The 26,124-nt window shown below is 35.7% G+C and overlaps 1 protein-coding gene across 6 annotated transcripts in view; it reads right to left on the bottom strand.

Annotated features, from left to right (window-relative positions):
• Window positions 1-26,124, bottom strand: part of CSMD3 (CUB and Sushi multiple domains 3) — a 631,749-nt gene that overhangs the window by 432,970 nt on the left and 172,655 nt on the right. For all 6 annotated transcript variants that reach the window (XM_065054280.1, XM_065054281.1, XM_065054284.1 and 3 more), the window contains one exon: window positions 3,658-3,865. In XM_065054280.1, the coding sequence (XP_064910352.1) occupies window positions 3,658-3,865 (208 nt within the window). The remainder of the gene's footprint in view (window positions 1-3,657; window positions 3,866-26,124) is intronic.

Here is a 26,124-nt window from a genome sequence, read left to right on the forward strand (position 1 = left end):
GGAAACCATTTTGAAATACCCAAAAATATACTACTAGTAAGAGTGAAGTGAGGTGAGTTGTTTTACTTTAAAAGGAGTAATTATATCATATTTCAAATTTATCTTCAATAACAGATTACCTAGGTGTCCTACTATTTTGGATAAACGTGCCAGTGGTAGGTCAAATGTTTGAACACTACACAAAGTTCTTCTTAGGAGTACACTCTCACCCAGAGAGAACAGAGTTGAACACTTAATTGGTTTAGGGGTTTTTTTGTTTGTTTTTTTTTGGTTGGTTGGTTTTGTTTTGGTATTTTTGGTGTTGTTGTTTGGTGTCATAGTAGAATTGAAGTACATTTTCCCTACAACATTAGAGATAGTGCTACACTCCCAAGCACCTTCACAGTAATGCACACCTTCATGTTAACAAACAGTAAAAAATTGACATAATTATGTGTTCTTTGAAAAGAAATTGTGATACTCGCTCAGACTACAGCAGTTTTCTGAATTGAGAGTTCTACACACATACTTTATGACAACCATTATTTTAAATCACTTTTCCACCAAAAATATAGTGGTTAATTCAAAACTAATTATAATTTCAAGTTCAATTGGTTGATTTCTTTTTTTTTTAATAACCAAGCTCTCCTAACATGTAGAAGGAGAAATTGTCAACTTATTTTTCAACAATGGCTTAATTGAGTTGGTAATCAGCAATAGAAGATATAGATTTAATGTCTTTCCCCAGGACAGTGTGAAATACACTTTCCATCCTCACCCACTCTTATGAGGAGATTGCTCTAAACACATCTTTCATAGAGTATTCTGGGAAGGAGGTTCTACCATTTTTTCTATACAATTTAAAGGGGATCTTTACAATTGTCTTAACAATTCAGACTAGAGTACATGATGGAATCCAGGACACCCACGTCAAATCAGCCTAGAGAATCATTCCAGTTTTCTGCTCAGGGATTATTCAATATCACATGAAAAGTGACCAACAGCAAAATAAGAGACTGAATCTTTCCAACGAAAATATCCTAGAGGCAAGCTCTGAACTTCATATGCTGAATAAATTATCCCATAATGACCTTGCTACTTCTTACATCAATGAATTTCTCAGATCCTAACTTTTCACATAGGTAAAAGGGAACATTTCACTCCATTTTGTTTATTGTCAGTTTTTTGTTTTGTTGATAAAAAAGAGAGGAAATAGTTTCCTCAAACTAAATATTTTTTCTCAGTTTCACTTCCAAAATGAAAAGAAACTCATAATTCAAATCAAGCTGTCAAATGTCAGAATCAGCCCTTGATATCTGCCAACAAAAACCTGAAGAACATCTAGGCAACTTTTTCCCACTACTTAAAAGAAAATGGCCTATCAAGATTTTCTTAAACAAAAGACTTGGCATAACTAAAATATTATATTGTGAGAGTGGAAGGCTATGGAAAGTTAGCACTTCATGGATAATTTCAAGCCCTATCTCATGGATAACCCCAGAGTATCTATTGATGTATATTTTACCTCGTTGTTTAAATTAGAATAAAAAAGCAGGGGTATTTTGTTACATAGCAGATGTACAAAAGAATAAAAGTTAGAGATTTGTTTTGGTTTTTGTTTTGTTTTGTTTTTTTTCAAATCAATAGGTATAAGAGTCACATTAAGCAACAAAATCTGTAAGAAATTATTTTATAATACTACTTGCTATCAACTAATATGTATTCAGTAGTCTTACAAATCATGTACTCTTTGTTTTCCAGAATGAAAAATCAAGAGCCTGGTGTTAGTTTTAGAAGTATATTTCTATGTAGTTTATGAACTAAGATATAGTGAACTAAACCTCAAGTGGATGTAACATATTACCACTGTAAATCTAATTAAAAAATTGTTGTTAATTAAGCTTTCCAAATCCATTTTTCCTAACATATGGGGAGGATACTTTTGCATAATTGAATATATCAGTCTAATTTAGGGAATATAAATGACAAGCTAAGAAAAAATAATATGTTCTCAATCTGCTTCTCTACATGAGCAATTATTAAATTAGCATTGTAATATTTTGTTTTGTAAACAGATAATATGAGAATTTCCATATATAAAGAAATTTTATCATTTAAATATAGCCAAAGCCTTTTGCAGGAAAAAAAAAATAATAATCAATCATTGTTTGAAACTCATGACTGAATACATAAAACACATTCAAGAGTAATAGAATGCAGATTTAGCTATTCAAGTGATCCATAATGTCTGTATGTCATTGATGTTACCTCACTAATAATTATTATAAATTATTGTTTAAAAATTATTTTAGCTGACAGCTAGTTCAGAAGATTTAGGTTTAACAGCCTGAGAAACTCAATGGCAATTAAGTAATATTCTAATACAGGTAATTAACTATGTAGGTGGCAGTGTGTATTAACTCAAATTATAAAAGACTGTTTGCTGAAGCTGACAGTGTATAGGCTTCTACTATACCCTGAAGCAGTAAGGAATATCACTTATAGGCATCACTTGTAGAATCTGAGACTGCTCTTTTCAAAATAATGTAGTTCTCTAATTTGGAATATTTTCCTATTATAAAGTTAAAAATAATTATTTTATTTGTTCTATGCTATGTTTAGGGATTTTTGCACTGATAAAAGAAAACAAGACTCTAATGAGTTTAATGGCTAGCCATTCATGTGCTGTATCACCTGCTGTCTAAATGCCTCTGTTTGTTGTGCAGAACCCTCATAATACTTTATGAACAAGTTAAGTTCTTAAGACTTTACTGGAAGGTATCACTGGTATTTATGGTTTCATATATATACCCTCTTTTGTGTGAATAGTATATTAAAATCAATATAACAAACACAAGAATTCATCATATTCACATATTTCTTGAATATCCTTTATTTTTTCTACTTAACTGAACCTGATCTCAAAAGAAGTTGCTTACTATTTTATTTCATCTACTTGTTTTACACAATGTTTATACACTGAGATCAAGAACTGCAGAAGTCAGACTATGAAAAATATTATTACTACTGCTACACCAACTAACAAACAGAAATCTTCTCTAAAGGTAGAATATTTGGAATAAAGTCCAAATAAAAAAAAAGTGTTGTAGCTACTCAGCTCAGGGTGCTGTATCTCATGTATCAGAATGGAATTTTCTAGATGAATGTAACATCAACCATACTCCCAGCACTTTACATAATGACATCATGTATCTGGTTCTCTGTACAGAAATTCCTCCAGAGAGAATCTGTGACCACCAAGTGTGAGCAATGCTACTTCTCCCAGTCTGTGCTTAAAGGACTCCATGCCATTTACTTTCTGACATTATAAAACACCCTGAAGGCTCCACCAAGGAACCAGTACAACAGTCCACTCCATTCTGTTTCTAAATATATAAATTTTTAATACAATAATGGTTAGAATGGTTAGATCTACAGATCAATGAGGTGAATGACCCTATAATGCCTTTCATCTCAATGCTATATCAATATTACATTTTGATGGAATATATTTCAAAATTATGTTACAGCTGCAATTAGAATATAAACTTTATGCCATAGTAACAATCATTACTATTTTTGTTTTCAGCAAGACTATCTATTGACAGGAAGGAAAAGTTATTCTTCCACATCTAATCATAATTTTTTACCAGATTAAAACTGCAATAGTTGACTTACCATATTGTAGGTGGTTCAGAACCCTCTACTTCCAAATAATCATATTTTTCTTCCATTTGGAAATCTGTAAATATGAGTGAGATAGTATCCCCAGGCTCTGCCACAATTGTCCATGTGCAATCCGCATTATTTTGATATTCATTAGGAAAGCTGGGGCTCGAGATGATACCACTGGACCCTCTCATAGTTCCTCCACATGCATCCTCAGCTGTTAAAAAAGAATTATAAATGTCATTAAAATCATCCCTTAGAAATGAATCGTAAAATTATTTGACCAGTTAACACAAACAATTATTTATTGGTTGTGAATACACCAATAAACCCCTAAAATGGAAGAATGCTCAGAGATGAACAAGGGTGATGTGCCCATAAAGTTTAGGAAATAATGCAGGGCATGACAGAGCACAGCTTTTGCAAAGAATCTGACTTTTATCTCAACCGGAGGGCTGCCTTTGTTTTGTAAAAACACCTATCTACAGATGAGTGGATGGACTGGTGGTGGACATATTTCTCCCTGAGTTTATTAGGAGTGTGAATGTCTCTCTGAGTTAGCCAGACCAGCATTGGGGCTTAGTCCAGCATAGAGTATAAAAACTAGGCAACTAACAAATATCAAAGAGAGCAATGGCCTTGACCTGATTTCAATCTATGCATTCATTCCAGTGACTGGGGATGCCTAGTGTCATGGTGGTGAGCACATTACAGATACCTATAAAGGCAATCGCATTTGTATTGTGATAAAACTGTATATTGAAAATGCTATATGTTTGGCTAAGTGTAATCTATGTTTGTGTTGTTATGTAATCTATTTTGTATCACTCTACTAAAGCATAGGTCCTGTGTAATTTCAGCTGTTACACCCTCCATGCTTGAAAGAATGTAGTGGAGACTACATTCTAACACACGATCTATACTGAATACACTAGGTAAATATTTGAGATTTACAAAATCAGTTTGAACAGCAACAAAACTAGTTCTATGAAAAAACAGTTCTCAGATATTCCCAGGTTTCATTTGGTAGGATAAGAGAACATGACTGATGTTGTGTATCTTCTATCTGAATGGTGCATATATGCCCAATAACTCCAAAATTGTTTTGGAGGCTCTCATGCCAATTTTTTTTTTTTTTTTTTTGTGAGCTAATATAATTGATTGTGAATGTAGTGCTATTACTTTCAGAAATGGAAATACCTTTCAAACAACTTGTACAGAACTACCATGGTATCAGACAGAAATACTGTATTGCATTACTTATTAATTTTATTATCCAAATGTTTGAAGCATAACTGAAAAGCAATTCTTGTTTCTGTTTAATTAGAGTGCTAACATGAATAAAACTTGCCCTAGAGCCTGAAAAACAGTCAATATTGCTGAAAGATTAATTACAAAGATAAGAAAAAATGAGCATAACATCACAGAACAAAAGCTTTAAAAAATTCTGACACACGTATTGACTCACTTTTCATGGAGAGAAAAATGTTAATGATTGTAAGAAACTTCTTAATTACAGTTGTTTAGGAGTTTAAAATTCCATGTTTTGTGTCTTGAATATTCTGCTAAGTTATTCTATGACCGGATGAAAAAACTAAAGCAAGAACATATCTTTGGTTTAATCTAATTAATTAACCAATGTATTTAGCATCCTCTAAATACAACAAAACTGAGAAACCTCATCACATCACAGGCTTAGGTCCTTTACTGTGAAAGGACCATTCATTAAGGACTATCAGGAGAATAATTTTAGCTGTTAGTTCATAGATGCAAAATGTCCATTAAAATAGTGAGTAACATACTGGTTCAATGATTTTGAAGGAACTTTATATTGATTTTAAAATATTGATTGAAATGTCTTTTATCAAAACTGACTTGAAAAAAGTTCTGAGAGGTAAATTTTCATGTCTAAATTACTGAAGCTTATGCAAACCGGAAAGATAAATTGTAGTATGTGAAATAGCTTTTCAGTTCATGTAACAAGTCAAAAGCACAGAACTAGGAGTATCATGCAAGACTAAAGACTTTGGATGGAATAACTTTCTCAAAAATAGAAGTGCTTTTGAAAACTATTCTACTAGAGAACTCATTGCTTTGCTTTCACAAATGAATTATAGATAAACCTATCCTAGTTCATAGCAATATAAAAACCTGTTCACTAAAAACATTGCTATACCCTATCAATACCTAAAAGAATAGACTATTGGTTTAAAAACACAACCTGTGTCCATGAGCAAGTCTGCTACTTCTGAGACACATCTATTTAGAGATTTTTTCCAAAATGAAATTTTGCTACCATCAGCAAAAGGGTCCAGCCATATCATAATGTTTTTTGTTATTTTGGGTTTTGTGTTTGTTTGTTTGGTTTGTTTTTGTTTGTTTGGGGTTTTTTTGCATCTGATTCATGTAGCAAATTTGATTCAAACAAAACTAATGCTAACTACATTTAAATGTTGTAAACGTAACCAAGACCACACCAGATATCATCTTAGCCTCTATAGTGCAAGCATTGGCCCAAAAAATAAAGAATTACTGTGTTGTGTTCTGATGTTCCTCCACCTACAGTATAATTTGCTTGTGATTTTTTTGGTTCCAGTCTTGCAGTCAGATCCTTACATCTGAGAGAAAGCTGACAAACATTAATCCATGTGAAAATGTTTGGTGCCTTAAGTTGTGAAGCCACTGGAAAAAAGAACTGATCTTCAAGTAAATTGACAAACACATAAGTCGACAGCAGTTCTACCATTGATTTCATAGTGAATAAGACCCTGAGAAACAAAAGAAAATGTAATAATTTATTCTGTTCAATCTGTATTTCTATCACACTGAAACAGCATAATTGCTTAGAAGTCAGCTATAAAAGAAACAAACAGAAAAATAACTGGTAAGAGAACATTTATGAAGACTAACAATGGTCTATCTTCATCATTGCACAAGTCCAACAACGGTATGTGAACAAGGTGGAAAGAAAGTTAATCTTTGCAATGATTTCTGTACAGAGCCCTGAGAATCTCTTTTTGCCTTTCCACAACTTTCTAAATCACCATTGTCAAACCACTCGGGTAGTTGTCCTCAAAGATACTTAAGTGACTAACACTGTAATCAGTGCAATCAAAATATAATAGAATCATAGAATCAGAATTGTTTTGGTTGGGACTTTTAATACATAAAAAGCAGTTCAGCACCTAAATGCCTTGAAAGAATTGTGTGTCTGTTCCTGTTCTTTTAATTTCCAGCTACCAAATAAGGAGAAAAAATTATTCACAGGAATGGTGAGAAGACAATACTTCAGTTAAGACTTGATAGAATCTGGCATTATGCAATTACAAATACATGATGAACACTGATGACATTAAAAAAAAAAATCTACTTTTAAACTTCCCAAGCAATATTTTAAAATTTATTTTGTCATGTACTGGGAGAATTTATCTGACCTACAAACTTGCAAATATGATGTGAAGGCATAAACACAAAAAATACGCATAGTGACAGAATGTCATTTTTCCAAACAGACTCCTCTGATCTTAACCATATGCTGAAAGGGGAAAATTTTTCAAAGTGATATGCAAGTGGGGACTTGGCTTAGAAAAGCTTTTCAAGGTATTATGAATTCAAATGAAGATCTATATTTGAATATGCATAAGGGCTCTTATGCAGAGGAACTATCACTGATATTATGATGTGAGTGATGATTGTAGGAGTACAAAGGTTCTGAGGATTTGTTGGTTTTGGTTTGTAGTACATGAAATAGCTTTTCAGTTCATGTAACAAGTCAAAAGCACAGAACTAGGAGTATAATTTTTTTCTTTTAGATTTTTGTGGGCATAGATGGGTTTTTATTTACATACATAGTTATATGCAGCTTTTTTTTTTTTTATTTATTTAGGGCTAAGTATCCATAAAAATTCACGTGACATGAGTATACATTTAAATAACTTCTGGTGAAAATTCATTTCATAACATTTTGTATTTTATTTCACAACCATATTCCTGGTTTGCTGCTCAGTGTTCCTTTTTCAGAATAAATTTTGAATATATATTTCCCTAGTTAGTCGTATTTAAATTTAATTTTCTGCTTATTCTTGTAGGTTTCAGTGATATTCATAATAATATTACATAAATATTGAACTGTAATTTTCAAGAAGATACATGATCAAAGAGAGGCAAGGTTATGAGTGATTTATAGACCATGCAAATTCATGGATTTCAATGAGAATTCAATTAGGTTGCATGGAAGATCAAGCTTTAATCTGGCACACAGTGTATCACACCATCTTATCTATCTAGATATTTATAGTGTATCAAACAGTTAAAATCAAGTGCACAGCTCAGCTCATCACAGAGTAATAGACATCTGTTATCTATTATTGAAAATAATGTGGGTGAAAAAAAAAAAGACTATAGCAACCTTCCAAGTTTAAACAATGATATTTACAATAGCCAATAGAAGCTCTGAGCAAGTTGAGCCACTTTTGAAGAAATGCGTCATGAAAGGCAGAGATCTGCAGTAATCCCTTTATCCTTTCATCTTAGCTACATAAACTCTTCAGAAATTCATGGCATGCTCTTTGCAGTCTAGTTCAAGTACAACCCCAGACACACTGTTGTCTGCCCTTTCAAATTTTAGATAGCTCTACTTCAGACAAATTAGCTGAACAATCTAAAGGAATCCGAACTCTATCACCCCATTTAAACATTTTACAGTCATTAATTATTGCTTTTAAATATACACATCAATAACTACCTTTCATCTGAAGATCACAGAAGATCTGTATAGTAGATAGAAAACACTTGTTTCAGAAACTCCAGTGCTCTCAAAAAAAAATTAATATAGGAAAACACATAACACTAACAATGGATTCCATTACTGTGATAAAAAACTACTTTACCTGTTTCTGCATAGGAAACGTGCACATATGCATATGTCTACACAAAATCTAACCATACACAGAATTTTATTTGAGATTCTGCCTTAAATATTGGCATCTGGTATCAGGTCAACTGAAGAAAAGAGGGACCTGAAAAATGTCATTCTCTATCACCCCATATCATCTTTAACATACATGAAACATAAATTAACTTACATAACTAAAATAATTATGTGGAAAATGAAGCATAATTCTAAGTATTTTCAGATGTTTCTAAATTAAAGGTATGGCTTTTTATGTCCTTTGAAACAGCTCATGATTCTTTGATGCATTAAAGTACAATGGAAATGGAAATTAATTATGCAGATATTTTTTAAAACTTTTTCAAAATGACAACCTATTAGCTAAAAACTCCATTCTGACAGAAAAAAAAAAAAAAAACAAAAAAAACCAGAAGTTTTGTTATAAAATTCTATCAGTTTTCTAAATAAGATTTTTATTCAATTATTTTCATATTCAAATAAAAGGGTAAAGAAAATAAGATTATCTCCTCTAGATAGTAACTTGGTATAAGAAAGAAAACATTATTGTCTATTGAAAAGGCAGCACACTATCTTAGGTGCAACTTAGTTCTACAAAAATTTCTGAATCAGAAAGTAGTTTCTTTCCAAGGACCTTGCCTCTTTTTGTTACTTCTGGAAGTTTGTCAGAGGTTATCTTTAAATAAAAAATAAACAAACAAGAAATCTCACTTAGATAGCAACCCCATTGATCACTGTTTAGGAAGGTTTTTATGTTTTCAAAGGTGTTCATTATGAATGTTTTACAATACTTCTATAACAATAATATAGAATTATTTCCTGATTTGGGGGGATGAAGGTCAGAATCATATTGACTTGAATATTATTATTACTACACGAGCATTTTATGCTTGGTCTTTTCCCCTTCATAGGCCTGTATATTTGTACACTCAGATTGTTTTTATGGAGCACAGCATTGAGAAGCAGCTTCATAGAGCATTCTAAACATAATTTTCCACAAGTCTGGATTTGCTGGTTTATCCATCAGCAACTTTCACAAATTTCCAATGTCACACTTGGCCAGTTTTTAATCCAATGCTCTTATATACACTCCAGCTTTGCAATTTTTTGTGCATCTCATAGTGCTTTCAAAAAAACAACTTAGAATATTTTTCTTATTAAGTTTCTTCATTGCCTGTACTATAGGCAAACAGCAGAAAGGTAACTGTATAGGTTGAAGTGGAAAGCTCCTTAAAAAGTTAAGCTCAGTTTTAAAGTCTGCAGTATAATAATCTGATTATGAAATTTGCAAATGAACACAGTAATACATTACATAGACAGTCACAAAAATATCTTTGAGAAGCTGCGTAAGCAAATCAATTTCCTAGCAGAGTTCCCACTGCTTCCTCCTTTGCACAAGCTGCACCACTTACACCTTTTCTTCCTTACACACCTTTCTTGGAGTCTGTATACATCTATTGCAGGACTTTAGTGGTACCAGCTGTTCTGCAATGGTTCGGTGATTTTAATGATGTCATTGATCTGTGATTCTATATGAATTTATAGTTCCTATGTTTCCCATGCTACATGTGTTCATGTACAGGCACTTGAGTTGTGTCTCTGGTCATCTCACTTCCTCAAAAAGGGTGCAAGCAAATCCCTCACCACCCTTCTCCATGCATGCCTCCCCCTGTCTGCCCTTCCCCAATAAACATAGTTTGAAGACCTCCTTACTAGGTTAGCAAGACTCTTGTCAATGGTGCTCTTGCCACACTAAATAAAAACTAGTAATCCAATGAGTTTCACTTAGTCTCAATGATCTAATGATCAGAATCAGAGAACAAATAGGTCTTTAAAATGTAAAAAATAGCATATGTATAATAATGCATATTACATTTATTTTCCTGTAATGTTCTGATATATTCTAAAAAGTCCACATATAACATGAGACATATATGTAAGTAATTTCTGAGAAACATTTCTATGTTGACTTTTTTTACAAACCTGCAATAATAAAAAATGGCAGCCTTTCCTCATAATTTATTCACAGAATAAGCTTACAGCTTTCAGAAATTTAAATGAAATGATTGCAAAATATCTATCAGCTGAAAACCTCTAAGGGTAGCTTTGCAGAAGATTTGTCATTAGTGACTTACATAAAATTCATGCAGCTTTTGAGGAGAGGGACATAAAACATGTCTTGAGGAAATATGGAAGTCTTATTTTCTAAGGCTTTGTGTCACGATTTGAAAAGTCACAGATTTTAAATTCCAATAAACCCAAGTACGATTATAAACTGATTCACATGCTCAAGTCTTTCACTTTGCACTTATGTGCTCAGTAGTGCTGTAAAAATATATACAGATTTGACAGCCAGGAAAAAAAAAAAAATCAAATAGCATCACTAGCTGAAAAGGTGAGGAAGCTGATAATCTTAAATGGTGCTTTAGCAGAAGTTAAATGGAATAAATTGCTTCCTAACATGCCTTTTTTGAGACAGAACCATTACAAATTAGCTATGCCACAGGCAAGCCGCCGCCAACATCCACACAGTTTGTGCCTACTTGGAGCCCTGTACTGGGCAAAACTGGGAGGACAGCTGCAGGGGTGGCCTGTGTGGGAGGAGGCTGTGAACTGCCCTGTGTCATTCTCAACTGGTTCCAGACAGCTCTGCAACCAGTGGCTCTGACCCACTGTGTCACCAAAGGGGAGTCACAATGGAGTGACCCAAGCAGGTAGGAGGCAGTGTGGGAGGAGGCACAAAGGGGAACACAAGAGGAAACCTGTAGGTGCTTTTGAGAACACACTGAAAACTGCACAGGAGGAAGGTCCTGAAGAGAACGTGGCCCCTGGACACCCATGCTGGAGCAAAGGTAAGAGTGGGAAACCAGGATGGAGAAAAAGGAAACCAGTATGCACTGTCACCTCCCACAACTTCTTGCTGGCGGGGCCAAGGGTGAGATGTGTCAGGGGCACTGGAAGTGCAGACCGGGAGGGCTAGGCGGGTCTGGAGCAAAGCTGAGTCAGGCGAAGAGGGAGGAAATGTCTCTTCCCTAAGTGCTTAAGATTTTGTCTTTTTTGTTTCACAAAGCCTGAATCAGTAACTCAATGTTTGTGTTAACTACCAATAAAATTCAGTCAGATCCTGCGAGTTGGATGTTTTTCCCCCAAGGAAATGCCATGTTGTGGGTGTGATTTAGGTGAGCTGGGCTCTTCTGAAGGGTTACCAATACAAAAAGTAATTGTTTTCTAGTAAACACTGCACAGCAATCTCATGTATTATTTTATCTACAAAGAAGAAAGGGAAAATATCAACATAGGAAAAATCTTGACACATGAAGCCAAGAGTTCAGGATTCTTAAAAATAAAAATTTAAAAAAAAAATGTGTGCAGTCTGCTGAATTTTTACATATATATTTGGAAAACATCATAAGCTGTTTGGTTTAAAATGTACATTTTTAAAAAAGAAAATCCTGCTTTTCTAGAATAAGGCTTAAAATTTAATGGATTAACTCAGAGGCATATTTGACAAGGTAAGAGAACCCACCAGTTTGTACATCAGCCAGCTGTTTCTTTACTGCTTGCTTCCAGAAAGAGAATGAAATACATCTTTTTCTCATGTGAAAATAAATGTTGGGGAAGGATTAGTGCTTTTATTACTTATAAAGAAAACAAGGTAATTTGAATGATAATACTTGGACAGACTGCTTGTGTGGGCACAATGGAAGAAACTGAAAAGATTTCTTGCTGATCAAACTCTTTCCAATTGCTTTATGAAACAGTAAAGATTGGCCATTCTGCAGTGTTAAGATATTCGTTCAGATTTCATAATTTGCAAACCTGATATGAACTGTTTTTGTTGCTGAGGGGCGGAAAGCTTAAGAGTAAAATTCATTAAAAATGGAATATAAAGGAAGGCAGAAATCATTTTAATTGTTCGGGCAAAGAAAAGGAAAAATACTTTAAAGTAAATAGTCATCAATTTGAAAGTAAATTCTTTTTCTTTATGATTATTTTTTATTTCTGTGAAGAACAAGGTTTTTACTATGGTTTTGAAATGTAATTTTGACCTTAAAATTTGTCTTTTCTTTAAATTAGGCATGCCAAACATGAGAGATGATCAAAAACATAATAACTGAGGTTTTAGAAATTATTAGGGATATCTTTTTTTTGTCATTTTATTAATAAAGAAGCTACATTTAAGTATGAGTTTACTGAAGACTAATTTTTACACCTGGTTTTGCAGTTTTGCATCTCAGCCACAAAGAAATTATTAACTCAGCTGTAATTGAGACACTGTTTTATCAGAAAGAAGATTATGCTAATATATAAATAAGAATGTGACAGGTATCTAAGTATTTAAAATGGTTCTTGTTTTGTTTATCTGTTGGTAATTTACTGGGTAAAACAAACTTGTTTCTGTTCTGTGGAAATGATGTGGTGGGTCACTCAGAAGTGAGGCTGAGTGGCCTATCCAAGCCACGGCACCCATTGTCATCTGACATTGCCTGCAAGGAGGAGGAGTTGTCACTTCTTTCGGGACCAGCTTACAGCTGTTAGCTGGAAGGACCTTCTCAGATGAAGACTGCAGCAGGAAGGATGTGAAAAAGCCACCACAGAAGAAGTCTACACAAAAGAATATTCCATTGTGTTTATGTTACAAGGTTTTGGTAGCATGGGGGCTGCAGGAATGGCCTCTGTGAGAAGACATCAAAGGCTGCCCCCATGTTGGACGGAGACAGTTCCAAAAGGCTCCAAGACAGAAAAATCACTGACCAAAACTGAGGCAAATAGAAATGCTGGTGGTTCCTCTCTAGGAACAAACTTAGGGTAAAAAAACGCTGTGCAGCAGTGGGGATAAGCCCTGAAGGAAGCTGCAACCTGTGGAGAGCCCATGCTAGAGCAAGTTCTCCTAAGAGGAACTGTATCCCATGGAGAACAGCCCATACAGGAGCAGTCTCTTCCTGAAGGCCTGTAGCCCATGGAAAGAACCCACACTGGAGCAGCTGAAGAACTGAAGCCTGTGGGAAGGACCCATGTTGGAGCAGTTCTTGAAGGACTGGGAGGGACCCCATGCTGAAGCAGGGCAGAAGTTTTTTTTCTGTTTTTACTTTCTTGCTGTCCTGTTGAAGAGGGGAATTGAGAAAGCGGCTTAGTGGACACCTTGCAGCCAGCCAAGGTCAAGTCACCACATAGGTGAAGATAATCTAGGAATGCACAGGGTACAGCCATACCAGAGGGTGGAAAATAAAAGCTTGTCTGAGTTCCAAGGAGTTTGTTTCAATCTAAGAAACTCCTAAAAGGTTCTGAAGTTCAAGTAGGCTGAAGAGAAGGATAAGAGTTTCAGAGTCATGTTGGAAGCGGGAGAACTATATTAAAATCCTTGCTTAAATACTCTTATGGTTTTGGTTTTGATAGCTCCTAGAATACAGCACAGCTTCTAAAATAGCTTCTAGAATTTTGCACAATCACCTTCCTGCCCTAACTGTCCATTGCCCCCGCCAAAGACAGACAAGACATGGATAAACTGGAGTGAATTCAAGAAAGTATCACCAGGACTGTTGGGACTGGAGAACTGAGGAGGCTAAGGTAACAGGGCTAGTTCATGTCCAGAGATGAGGCAGCTTCAGAAGGACATAACAGCAGCCTCCAGTGCCTACAGGGAGGATATTGAGACAACAGAGACAAGTTGGTTGAAGTGATGCATGGAGAAAAAGAGGCAATGGGCAGTAACAAATTTTGAAGCAGTCTTCAAAAGCAGAAGTGATTTGTAGAAGATAAATTCTAGAAGGGAATTTCACTAACATTGGAATCCCTGAAAATGTGTGTTTACAGACCTCTCTGGGCAATCTGTTCTACTTCTTGATTGTTCTTATAGTGAAAAAGTTTCTTATATCCACTGCGTTATTGCTTTGTCCCCAGTTGAACTTCCTCCTTGCCATCTCAAAAGCTATGCTTCAAACCTCCCCCATATATTTCTATCAATGTTTAAATACTTCAATTTCTAAATTCCATTTTGATAAATATTACTGAGTTGGCTACATTAGGGAAAAAAAATTAGGCTTTTTTTAATGAAACCCGGCAAAGTGAAGATATCCTTGTTAGTGTTTTACTAAAAGAGTAACATGAAATCAAATTTAATTTATGTGTAAAAATGGACTTTTAGGTTTCTCTTAATTTATATCATAAAAATTACTGATGTCTATTTTATTACCAGGTACAACATGTTATGAATTTTCCAGATTCAAGATGATTTATTAATAATACCTGCTTAGATTTTTACAGAATTTATGTTGTTGCCTAAAAATCAATTTGCAGTTAAGTTGACAGGTACCTGTTAAAAAAATTAATAATTTCTCGGAAATCCCTGAGTGTACAATAGACAGATATATTTGACAAAACTATGTGATGAACACATTTTAACCTTAAGTAAGAATTGTCAACTGACAACTCTTAAAACTTATGAGTTGTTCTTATGTAACTTACCTCGAAAAGAATCATTAAAGCATGTGAAAACACCAGTAACTCACACATTTGAGATATGCAAAAGCAAAAAAAAAATTCAGACTTAGAGAAAGACAGGCATATGCCTCTATAAAATCTTACTATTCTGGTGCAGAACATGCCTTTATCTAACACAGACATTTAAGCTATGGACAATCACTTTATGCTTCTCTTGAATTTAGAGACAAGAATAAAATCTGAAATCTCTCCCTATAGTCAGTATGAGGACTGTCCACAGGAAGTATCTCCTTTTCTGTGATGACCTATAGAGGAAACCTAGTACAGACATATTCCTACTGTAGGCAGCTCCGTTCATACCTATGTACATCTTGCTGAAAAGAGTCTGAGGCTGAACAGACAGTAAAACCTGTGTCTTCTTTTTCAAGGCTCATAACTTCTCTGTCCTAACACACTTAATAGTTACAGGATGAGTTTGGATGTGTCAAGACCTGAACAATAGGTACTGTATGATTACTTTATCTAATCCGCAACTAAATCCATAAGGTGGGATCAAATCCTTAGCTGACCCTGTAACACTGGAATTTGTGACGTGAAAACTTTATTTGCAGGTTTATTTCATTTTGGGCACTGACATAACATACTCAAATCACTGTATAATAATTCTAAGTGCTTTATTATTATTATTCCTTTTCTGAAACAATTAGATCCTGACTAATAATTATTCAACTAATAAGATTTACATCATACTAGCAATAAATTCTTGGTTTTACTTATATGTAAGGTATGCTTCATCCATACGATTTCAAGTGTAACAATGTGTCTTCAAAGAAGCGGTTATAACTACAAGATACTGCTGTTAAGGATGTTTATTATACTTGTAACTCTCTTGGCCTGATTTCTAAACTCATATTTTTTCCTCAGAACCAGTGCATTAAGTTTTAAGTTTTACACCACCCAACAAAGAAAGCATTGCAATGCATGCATCTTCAATAATTTTTATCTTTGTTATAAAAAGTGTGGAATGAGACCACTTGAACCTCATTTTTCATAAACCATCATGCCATCAACTCTTCCTAATTTTCTACATTACATTCAGTATAGGACCTTTGTGGGATAAGCATCTGTCAGAATTTTCATTGACTAGTCCTTGGAAACTTCTGGCCTCATGACAACTGGATTACAAGAAGCATGCAGTTTAAAATAATTTACTTTTATGAACTGGAGAAAAACACAAATGTTCATAAAAATATTTTTTTCTAAAATGTACAATTCCATATGCTCAGGTTTATAAAACAGCTAAACAAAAAGGGGTATACCTACCAAGCACCATGCAAAGCAAGAAGCACAATTTCTGTGGCATATTTGTGATTTCTTTGTTCCGATAATGTTATGTATCTAAAAGAATCTGCCTTTTATCCCAACACAAAATGCCTAAGGAAGACAAAATGTTTCCAGGAATTCAGAGTCCAGATTTCTGCAGTTGCTTAATTATGCAGAGACTTAAAAATTCAGCACTCCTGAATGTGATCTGTGACTACAGAAGAAACCAGAAGAAACAGGATTTAACCTCTTCTGAAGACGTTTTCTCAGCCAATTTACAATGACTGCTTTGGCAGCTCTGTTATCTTGTTTGCCAAAAATTATCAAACTTAAATTGAGTCTGCTTGCACTTGAAAAGTTCACAGACGTGTTCAAATTTGGAAGATTAAAATCAGAACTTGAAGAAAAAGATTTTTACACCACAGAAGCATTTAGAAGTAAGAGTTTCAGTGTTCTGCTTCAGAAATGTACAAAAATTTTCAAGAAGTTGAATATATCTCCTTCCTGTATCCAAATGCCTCTGCCACTCATATCTCATCCTACCACTGGATAGTTTCATTGTTACACTCAAAATCTTCTTGTGGGTGAAAAGGAACATAAAATTTATATGCAGACAATAAATTATTTTTCCTTGGATTAGTGATTTAATGGTAGATAATAGTCCGAATCTCTTAACGGATACAGAGGACCCTCATTAACTTTGCTACTACTATTACCTTTTCAGTACCACAGGAAATGGAGACTCCATGACCGTGAAGTCTGGAAGCCTGGGACTGCTGACATTAGGAAGACAGCTCCTGCTTCTGCTGCAGCTCTGCAGCTTGAGAGCAGATCACCCTGGTAGCAGATGAGGACCTGGGACCTGAGGTCAACAAAGCACTTGAACCAGGTGAGCCTGGGCTCTTCAGAAGAACCAGGAGAAAGCAGGAAATGACAGTAGCAGGAGACTCCCTGTTGCAAGAAATGGAGGCCTCCATGTACTGATCTTACTACCTAGGGGGGTTTCGTGCTTGTTAGGGCCTCAGATCCCAGGCATGGCTGAGGTTTCTCTGGCCTGTAAATCCATGCTGCTCTTCCATGTGGGCACTAGCACTGTGAGGGCAGAGCTGGAAAATATCAAGTATGACTACACAACCCTGGGTTGAGGGTCAAGGGCTGAGTGGGTGCTCAGGTGTTTGTTGTTTTGGTTTGGTTTGGTTTGGTTTTTGTCAGTCCTGCCAGTACAGCGCAAGTGTTTGAGGGGGAGTGAACAGATCCTCTTGGTCAACATGTGGTGACACAGCAGATGTGGCCAATGGGTATTCCAATTTTATGGCAATGGGAGCATCTCTGAGGTTTGAGAACTGCTTGGAAGAGAGGGGATTCAAGACATGAGGCATAAGTATCTTAGCCAACAGGCTGGCCAACCTGGTGAGGACAACTAAAAAGTAGGAATGACAGGGTTCAGGTTATGGGGGAAGCAGTAGTTGAAGCCATGTCCAAACAACTGGAAGAAACCTCATATTTTCAGGTCCTAGTCCAGCTAGGCACTTGCACCACCCTAAGATCTACTGAAGAGGCAACACAGAGATCACAAGTGATTCACAAGTTTGATACATTGCACTGATGACAAATTCTAAATACAGGTGTGTTATACATTCTATCAGCAGCAAAAGGAAGACTAGGAAAAATATGACCCTTCTGCTAATGGAGCAAGGAGTCTTTGTGACAAAGGGCATAGAAAAGATTAAAGTACTCAGTGTCTTTTTCGCCTCAGTAAGACTTGCCATCAGGAATTCCAGAGCAGTGGTAAAGTCTGGAGCAAGCAAGAATTAACCTTGATGGTGGAGGATCAGTCTAGGGAACATTTAAATAAACTGGGCATACATAAATCCACAGGATCCCATGGGATGCACCCACAAGCTGGCCAATGTCACTGCAACATCACTGTCAATTACCACTCAAAGGTTGTGGTGACTGTAGGGTGATTGGAAGTAGTCAGCCTTGATCCGTCAAGGTAAGGAGAAATACTGAGCCAATGAGACAGTTGTCTACAATGATTTTACCAAGATGGTAGATGAAAGGAGAGGCATTATCTTCACTTTAGCAAAGCTTTTAACAGTGTCTCCCATAACAACCCCAAGACAAACTGATCAAGTATGGGGCACATCAAAGGCTAGTGCGATGTTTGGAAAACTGACAGAAATACTGACCTCAAAGTGTGGTGAAGTGCATGAAGCAACATAAAGTCCAGCTAGAGGCCAGTTACCTTGCATCTGGAGTACCATGTCCAGTGCCAGGCTCTCCGGTATGAGAGATATAGACACACTGGAGACAGTCCAGCAAAAAGCTACAAGATGATTAAGGGACAGGAGTGCCCAATGTACAGGGAAAATCTGAGAGAGCTGGGACTATTAAGCCCAGACTAGAGAAGGTTCAAGGGGGATCCTATCAATGTGCATAAATACTTGATGGAGGAGTAAAGAAGACGGAGCCTGGCTCTTCTCAGTGGTATCAAGTGAAAGGATGAAGGAAAATTTGGCACAAACTGAAGCTGAGGAAATATGGTTTAAGCATAAGAATATTTTTTTCCCACTGTAAGGCTGTTTGAACACTCAAACAGTTTGTCCAGTGAGGCTGTGGGATCTCTATCCTTATAGATACTCAAAATCAAACTGGACATGGTCCTGAGCAACCCACTCCAGGTGTTCTTGCTTTGAGCAGGAGACTTGGAGGACTAGATTGTATCCAGAGGTGCCTTCCAGCCTCAGACTCTGTCTGTTTCTGTGATTCTGTGACATGGGATTATGCCCTTGCCTATGTCAAGAGCTGAGTACAGTACAGGCCGTGGCAATCCATGGAAAACAAACTCATGTAAACAAGAATTAAGTGTAACTAGCCTTGGCACTGGCCACAGATCCACAGCTGTAAGGAAAACCATATCAGAAACTGGTGGAAAGGTGTATAGCGTGGGTCACTGTAGACTGATTCACTACAAAGATCCTTGTCTGTAGAGATCTGATGGAAACATTTGAACACAGCTGTATGAAATCACACAGAAACAAAGTGCATGCAGTAGAACTGTTCTGTGTTAAAGCTGAGCTGCTGCACATGAGCACCAGCAGTGGAACTGGCTGAAGCAAGCATTGCCATCCCAGGGTTTGAATGACATCCTCTCTGGAGTGGTGATCATAGTGTATGTCAGTGTAAGGTAAAAGCTTTACCCTGAGACATCTATTCCTCCACTGATCTGCTTAAAAGATTGAGCTCTGGGAAGCTGCATTGTTTGGTATTCCTTTCCCCCTATGACAAATCACACAGTGAATACACACACGTGCACACATGCATGTTCTTTATATCTGTGCATTTTGTCCCTTCTTCATAAAAAAGCTGTACATAATGGTTCTTTTTTAAGAGTCATTCCTTTAGAACCATTAAGACCTACAATATTCATCCTTCTTATTTCACACATTATTTACTCAACAGGTAGTAATGACATCTTCAGAGCTATTCTGGTTTATGATAGGAATCCAAAGTCTTAAATATATGTATTGAAAATCACTATAGAATTTTTCCTGGCAAATTACAATGTATACGTAACAGTCAACCTACAGTCAATCCCAGTTTGGTGTCCATTTTACTACTTTACTTTAAAGTTGGAAGGTGATTTGGTCATGGTCCAAGTATTTATCTTTCATTTTCGGTAGTTTGTTATCAGTTACTAAAAACTACAAAATTTCAATACCAGGACCTACATATATGCCAGTGCATGGAATAATGACATTGTAAAAAGAAAAAAAAAAAACAAAAAAGAGCAATGATAGCAGAACTGAGCTAATCACAAATAAAAAATAATACACATCTTTCCAATGCTGTTTTCAAATAAGGATGTTGCAATACTTCTGTTGATATTAAGGGTTTCAGCACTTTGTATGTAACTGTAAGAGTACAGTTGTTACAGGCACTTCCAAGACTGAAATAGAACTGATTTGAGGAGCAAGTGTCTAGAGAGGTTTTAATCTCAGAATTAAAACTGTGAAGTCCATGATGACAGACCTCACAGTAAACCACCTTCTTGAGAGAGAACACAAGAAGGAATTCTGGATTCTGAAAAAGTTTCTCTTTATTGTCATTTTCATCCTTTATTGCATTATTCATCCTGGAACAGGATATGTGCTACACATGCTGCTGATACATGTTCATCTGACATTGACAGCCATATACATCTCAGGCTTTATTTTGCCCCTATTTAGTAAAATGAACTTTACAGATTACTTCAATAAAAACACCAGATCCCAAACTTTCAATGATGGAATGAGGTGTGGTGGGCTGACCCCAGCCGGAAGGTCAGCCCTCACACAGTGACTCACCCATTTGTCCCCAGCTGGACAGAGGAGAGAATTGGAAGCGCAGAAATGAGAAAGCCTGTGGCTCAAAAGATGGTTTAATAAGTGGAGGTGGCAGAAGGAAAGGGAAGGAAAGAAATCCAACAAACAAACAAAAAACAAGTGATTCAACTCAACATCCAGTGCCAAGCTAGTCCATGAGCAACAGCTACTTTGAAAAAAAACTCTGCCCTGCCCTCGCAGTTTTATTGCTCAGCAATGGCTTGAAATAGCTCACCTTAAACCCCAATATAAGTTCACTGAAAAAGTGCTGCTGATGTACTTGAAGAAGCCCTTCTTATTGTCTTTGACATCCATGGCCAGATTTAATTAAGTGTAGCTTAGCCTTCTTCACTGCATCCTGCATACCTTAACAGCGACCTTATGTTCCTTCAAATGTGCCATTAATATGTGGATTTAGCAAAATTCAGTTTTAAAGTTTAAAACTGTTTTGATTTTTCAGTTTTGTAAATATTTCATGACAACAGATTCCAGCTTCCTAATGTATACATGTGGACATATACATATGTTTAGTTACATCACTTCTGATCCATTGCTTGCTAGACCACATTGCTTATAAAGATGATGGGATAGTATGTGTATGGATGGATAGATTTTGCAGTTCCCTCTGGACCAATGGCATTACACAGGACTTACTAAAGCAAGATTTTTACTTAGTAAATGTATTTAGAGGTACATGAGGAAAAAAAAATAAATCAACACGATAAATTTCATATCTAAAGAACTTTTTAAAAAATTAATTCTAAAATGAATTGGGATTCAATATCAATGCCAACACAATGCAAATTCCAGTTATGTGTCTGGGCATCTTCAGCACAGAAACAGCAAAGAAAATCGACAAGAAAATCAGCTTGGCTTAGAAAAGTCACACAATTCATTGGCTGCCTGAATATTTGCATTAAGTGACAATTCTCAACACACACAATGTAATAATACAGTAATAAAATGCATAACATGCTGTTTTCATCATGATGTCAGTGTAACAGAATCAAAGAAAAACACATTCCTTACATTGCAATGCAGACTACCTGGAAGTTCAATAACTCAACAACAGCATAAATTATTTTAATATAAGTTAAACATTATACTTAGGAGTACATAGTACATAGGTGGTTACTTGTATAGCAAAATATAAGAGAAGACCAGGACTGCATTGTTGAAATTCAATGCTAAATTGATTATACAAACACTAGTAATTTCAGCTTGGCTTCCTCCTACTTCCACAGCTTTTGAATCTATAGCCTCACTTGAATTAAGTTTTGCAGTAAAGACACATTTTGAACAACATTGTTAAGATTTTTACGAAAATAGGCTGCTCTATAGAGATAAATTACTGCTCCCATTGCAGAAAATACTGAAGTATGAATACAATCATGCAGAGAGTTAATATTTGTGAGTTCTACTGCTCAATATTTTTATTACTTTCTTGTGCTAGAGTCAACCACGACCACAGAAAATACGGATTTTCACCTTTTTTTTTTTTTGTTTGTTTGCTTTTCTTTGAATGAATAAGGCTGTGGCTGAATAGAACTAAGTCATTTTCTTAGTTTTCATTTTAAATGTTGAAAAATCCTTGGTACTTTCAACTCTGTTAATTACTTTTTTTTTCTCGTACTCAAAACCTAAGTTGTGTCTATAAGTGGTTATATTTCAGTCTACAATAATCTTAGCTAAATGAGAATGACTACTATTTTGGAACCACGTTCTGCTTTCTTTCTACCCAGTCTCTGATTGAAGAATTTCATATACTTCTGAAGAAAGTATTAAAATTAAGAAAAACAATTTATGCTTCTAAAGTATTAGAACATGGGAAAAAACAAAAATACAGTTCTCAGCCTGTGGCAATAGCACTTCAAAAATAAGAGTGATCTAAATTACCTCACAAATAATATCACAAGATCAGAGATACATATAGAAAGTAACACCATTATAGTTGTATATAAATATGTATTTATGTATTTTATAAATATATATCTATATTTCAGTAATTATATAATTAAACCCCATACTTTTGTTTTATCTTTATGAATATTATTTGAAGGACACAGGTGAAAAATGTATATGACTGTTGTTAGATTTTTCTAGCAAATATATAATTTATATGAGAGAGGGGATGCTATCCAGAGGAACCTGTAGAAGTTCAAGAAGTGGGCCCATGCAAACCTCATGAGGTTCAACAGGGCTAGGTGCAAGGTCCTCCAGCTGGGTCAGGGCAGCTCCCAATATCAATACAGTCAGGGGCTGAAGGGATTGAGAGCAGCCCTGTGGAGAAGGACTTGGGGGTACTGGTGGATGAAAGAGTGGACATGAGCTGGCAAGGTGTGCTTGCAGCCCAGATGGCAAATCATATCTTGAGTTGCATCAAAAGGAACATGGCCAGCAGATCAAGGGAGTTGATTCTGCCACTCTACTCTGCTCTGCTGAGACCCAACCTGGAGTCCTGCATCCAAGTCTGGAGCCCTCAATACAGGGAAGACATGGACCTGTTGGAGAGGGGCCATAGGAAGTCACAGAAATGATCCTATCAGAAAAAGCTGTGAGACTTGAGGTTGTTCATCCTGGAGAAGACTCTGAGAAGACCTTATTCCAGGCTTTCAGAACTTGCAATGAGCTTATAGAAAAGATGGGGACAAACTTTTTAGCAGGGCCTGTAATGACAGGACAAGGGGTAATGAATTTAAACTCAAAGGTAGATTAAGACCAGATGTAAGGAAGAAAATTTTTACAATGAGGGTGGTGAAACACTGGAATAGGTTGCCCAGAGGGGTGGTAGATGTCCCATTCCTGGAAACACTCAAGGCCAGGCTAGACAAGGCTCTGAGCAACCTGATATAGCTGAAGATGTCCCTGCTCATTGCAGGGGGTTGGACTAGATGACCTTTGAAGGTCCCTTCCAACTCAAACCACTCTATGATTTTATGATAATATTTATTCATTAAAAAAGCAGCAGATTTATGAAGGTTATCTTGCTTGAATTTTTACTTTCTTTTTATGAACATACTATGCCATAATCAACAAATCCTTACAAGTCTCTTTGATGCAGTCAGATTACTTTCAGATTACTTGCCATTTTGTCTTTTTTTTTTTTTCTTGCCACACTGAAGGTCCTTAAGTAATTTATGCAAAGTGGAACGTAGCATTTTTGACAGAACATGCTACAATTTTTATAACAAATGAATAACAGCAGCCATATGTTTCTTGACAGGGAAAAAAGAGAAAAGAAGATGTAGACTTATACAGTTCATATTATAAAGGTTTTTTTGGTGGCTTGGATATTTTTTTGTTTGGTTGGTTTGATTTTTGGTCTTTGTTTTCCCCAAACATTCATATGTATGAAAGGAAACATACAAGTAGCTTTTGCTCTGGAAAAATTTAAGATTGCTTCCAGTGGTATGGATTTATATACTTTTGTAGATCTTCTCCATTCCCCCATGAGCGCCTCTGCTTTGACCTTCTATTTTAATCCTTTTATCAATACTCTATAATCACTGTATTTTAAAATATTATTTTATCTTCTGTTCCATCTTTGAGTTGTGTGGGTTTGGTTTGTTTTGTTTCCCAATAACAGTGTCAAAATTGTCTGTTCCATCTCTCCAAATCTTCTTTCTTACTATCTCTTATCTTCTCTCCTGCTTCTCCATATTTATAGTTTGTTATTTTGAGATAGATTTTCCAGCAGTTTCTTTCTCTTTGAAATTGTAGAATCCACTTAACATATGGAAATGGATGTCTCACCTAACTTTTGATGCACATAGATAGTATACTTCTATATTTGACCTAGTCACCTTAGGCCCTGTGCATAATCATTGACAGGAAACGGGAATTTTAAGGTGCACTGTGTTTGATTTTAAAGTCCAACATAGGAAAGATGTACTGGACTGAGTCAAGAAGGGGTCTGCCTGGGTGATTGGGATTTGGGAGCACATGACATGAGGAGAAGCTGAAGGAACTGGGTCTGTTCAGGTTGGAGAAGACAAAATTTGGGGAAGGTCTTACCATTATCTTAAACTACCTAACGGAAAAATGTAGAGAAAATGGTACCAGTTTCTTCTAGAAAGTGCACAGTGAAAGGACAAGAGAGGATCAACACAAGCTGGAATGTGGGAAGTTCTGTTCCAACACAAAGAAAAATAAATCTTCCATGAGTGAGGTCAGACACTGGAACAGAGACCGAGAGATGGCCTGGAGTTTCCATCCTTGGAGATATTAAAAACTCAATTAGACATGGCCTCAAGCAACTTCTCGTAGCTGACCTTGCTTTGGGCAAAATATTGGACTAGAGACCTCCAGAGGCCCCTTCCAACTTATGTGATGAAGCAATTATATGATTTATTTTAGCAGTGAACATTAGACAGACCATTAGTGCTTTATTCTTCCTTGTGGCCTTAAATGTAGCCCAGACACTAATCAATGCTTAGGCTTTTATACTGAGGATGGTTGAAGGAACCCCTCACATTCTGCCTATTCCAAATACAGTTAAACACCACTCTGATTTGTAGCTTTGCTTAAGCTGATCTCACAGGAAGCTTTTCAACTCTTTTGTCATTAAACAGCCTTCCTAACTTCTAAACATTTTGGGAGCTATCATAAAAAGAAGTAGAAAAATTAAGTGGTGGTTATATGAATTAGTCACATAATATGAAAATGAATTATCATGAGAAGAGAGACACATTTCAGAAATGCAAGAAGACATGCAAAAAAAAAAAAAGTAGTCTTCCTTAAAATTCCATTTTTCATAAATCCCAGAACAGAATATGATGCTTCTATTTATGAAGATAACACAGCTTCATTTCCATTATAAAGACAGATTTAACAATGTATTTACTGCTGTGCTGTTGAATGAATCTTTCATTAAAATGTTTTTTCAGTTAAACAATATTTTTTGCAAGTACAATTTCTCTGCAGTTGCCATCCAACATCTCAATTGCATACATATAGTTCAGAGCTCAGTAGAAATGATTGAATGAAAACATTTCAGTCCATGAAAAAAAATAACAAAACAAACACCACACTCTGAGTGTTAGTACTCTTTAAGAAGCATGGAAATTCAGAGATGGAGTAAAGAAGTTAGTAAGCTGACTGTAGTCACATGCCATGAAAGTGAAGTTTTAGGGTTTGTTTTTTGTTGTGGGTTTTTTGTTTGTTTGTTTTGTTTTGTTGGGTTTTTTTTATTGTGAAGGTACTAGAAAAAGTAAGTCTGCTAGAAAAATAACAGTCTTGGTCATGTTTCCTTCTTTGCTATTCTGCTTTCACTCATTCCAACACATTAATAGGAGTAATACTATGCTATTAAGAAATAATGCATGCACTACATTTTTGCAAATTTTTGATACTTTATAAACCTTTTACTTATCTTTATATCTTCAATAAATTTGGCTCCATGATCTTGATTTGCAAGAATTTCAAATTCTGGATCTG

This window comes from Columba livia, chromosome 2 (assembly GCF_036013475.1).
Source record: "Columba livia isolate bColLiv1 breed racing homer chromosome 2, bColLiv1.pat.W.v2, whole genome shotgun sequence".
In the NCBI taxonomy this organism is placed as follows: Eukaryota; Metazoa; Chordata; class Aves; order Columbiformes; family Columbidae; genus Columba; species Columba livia.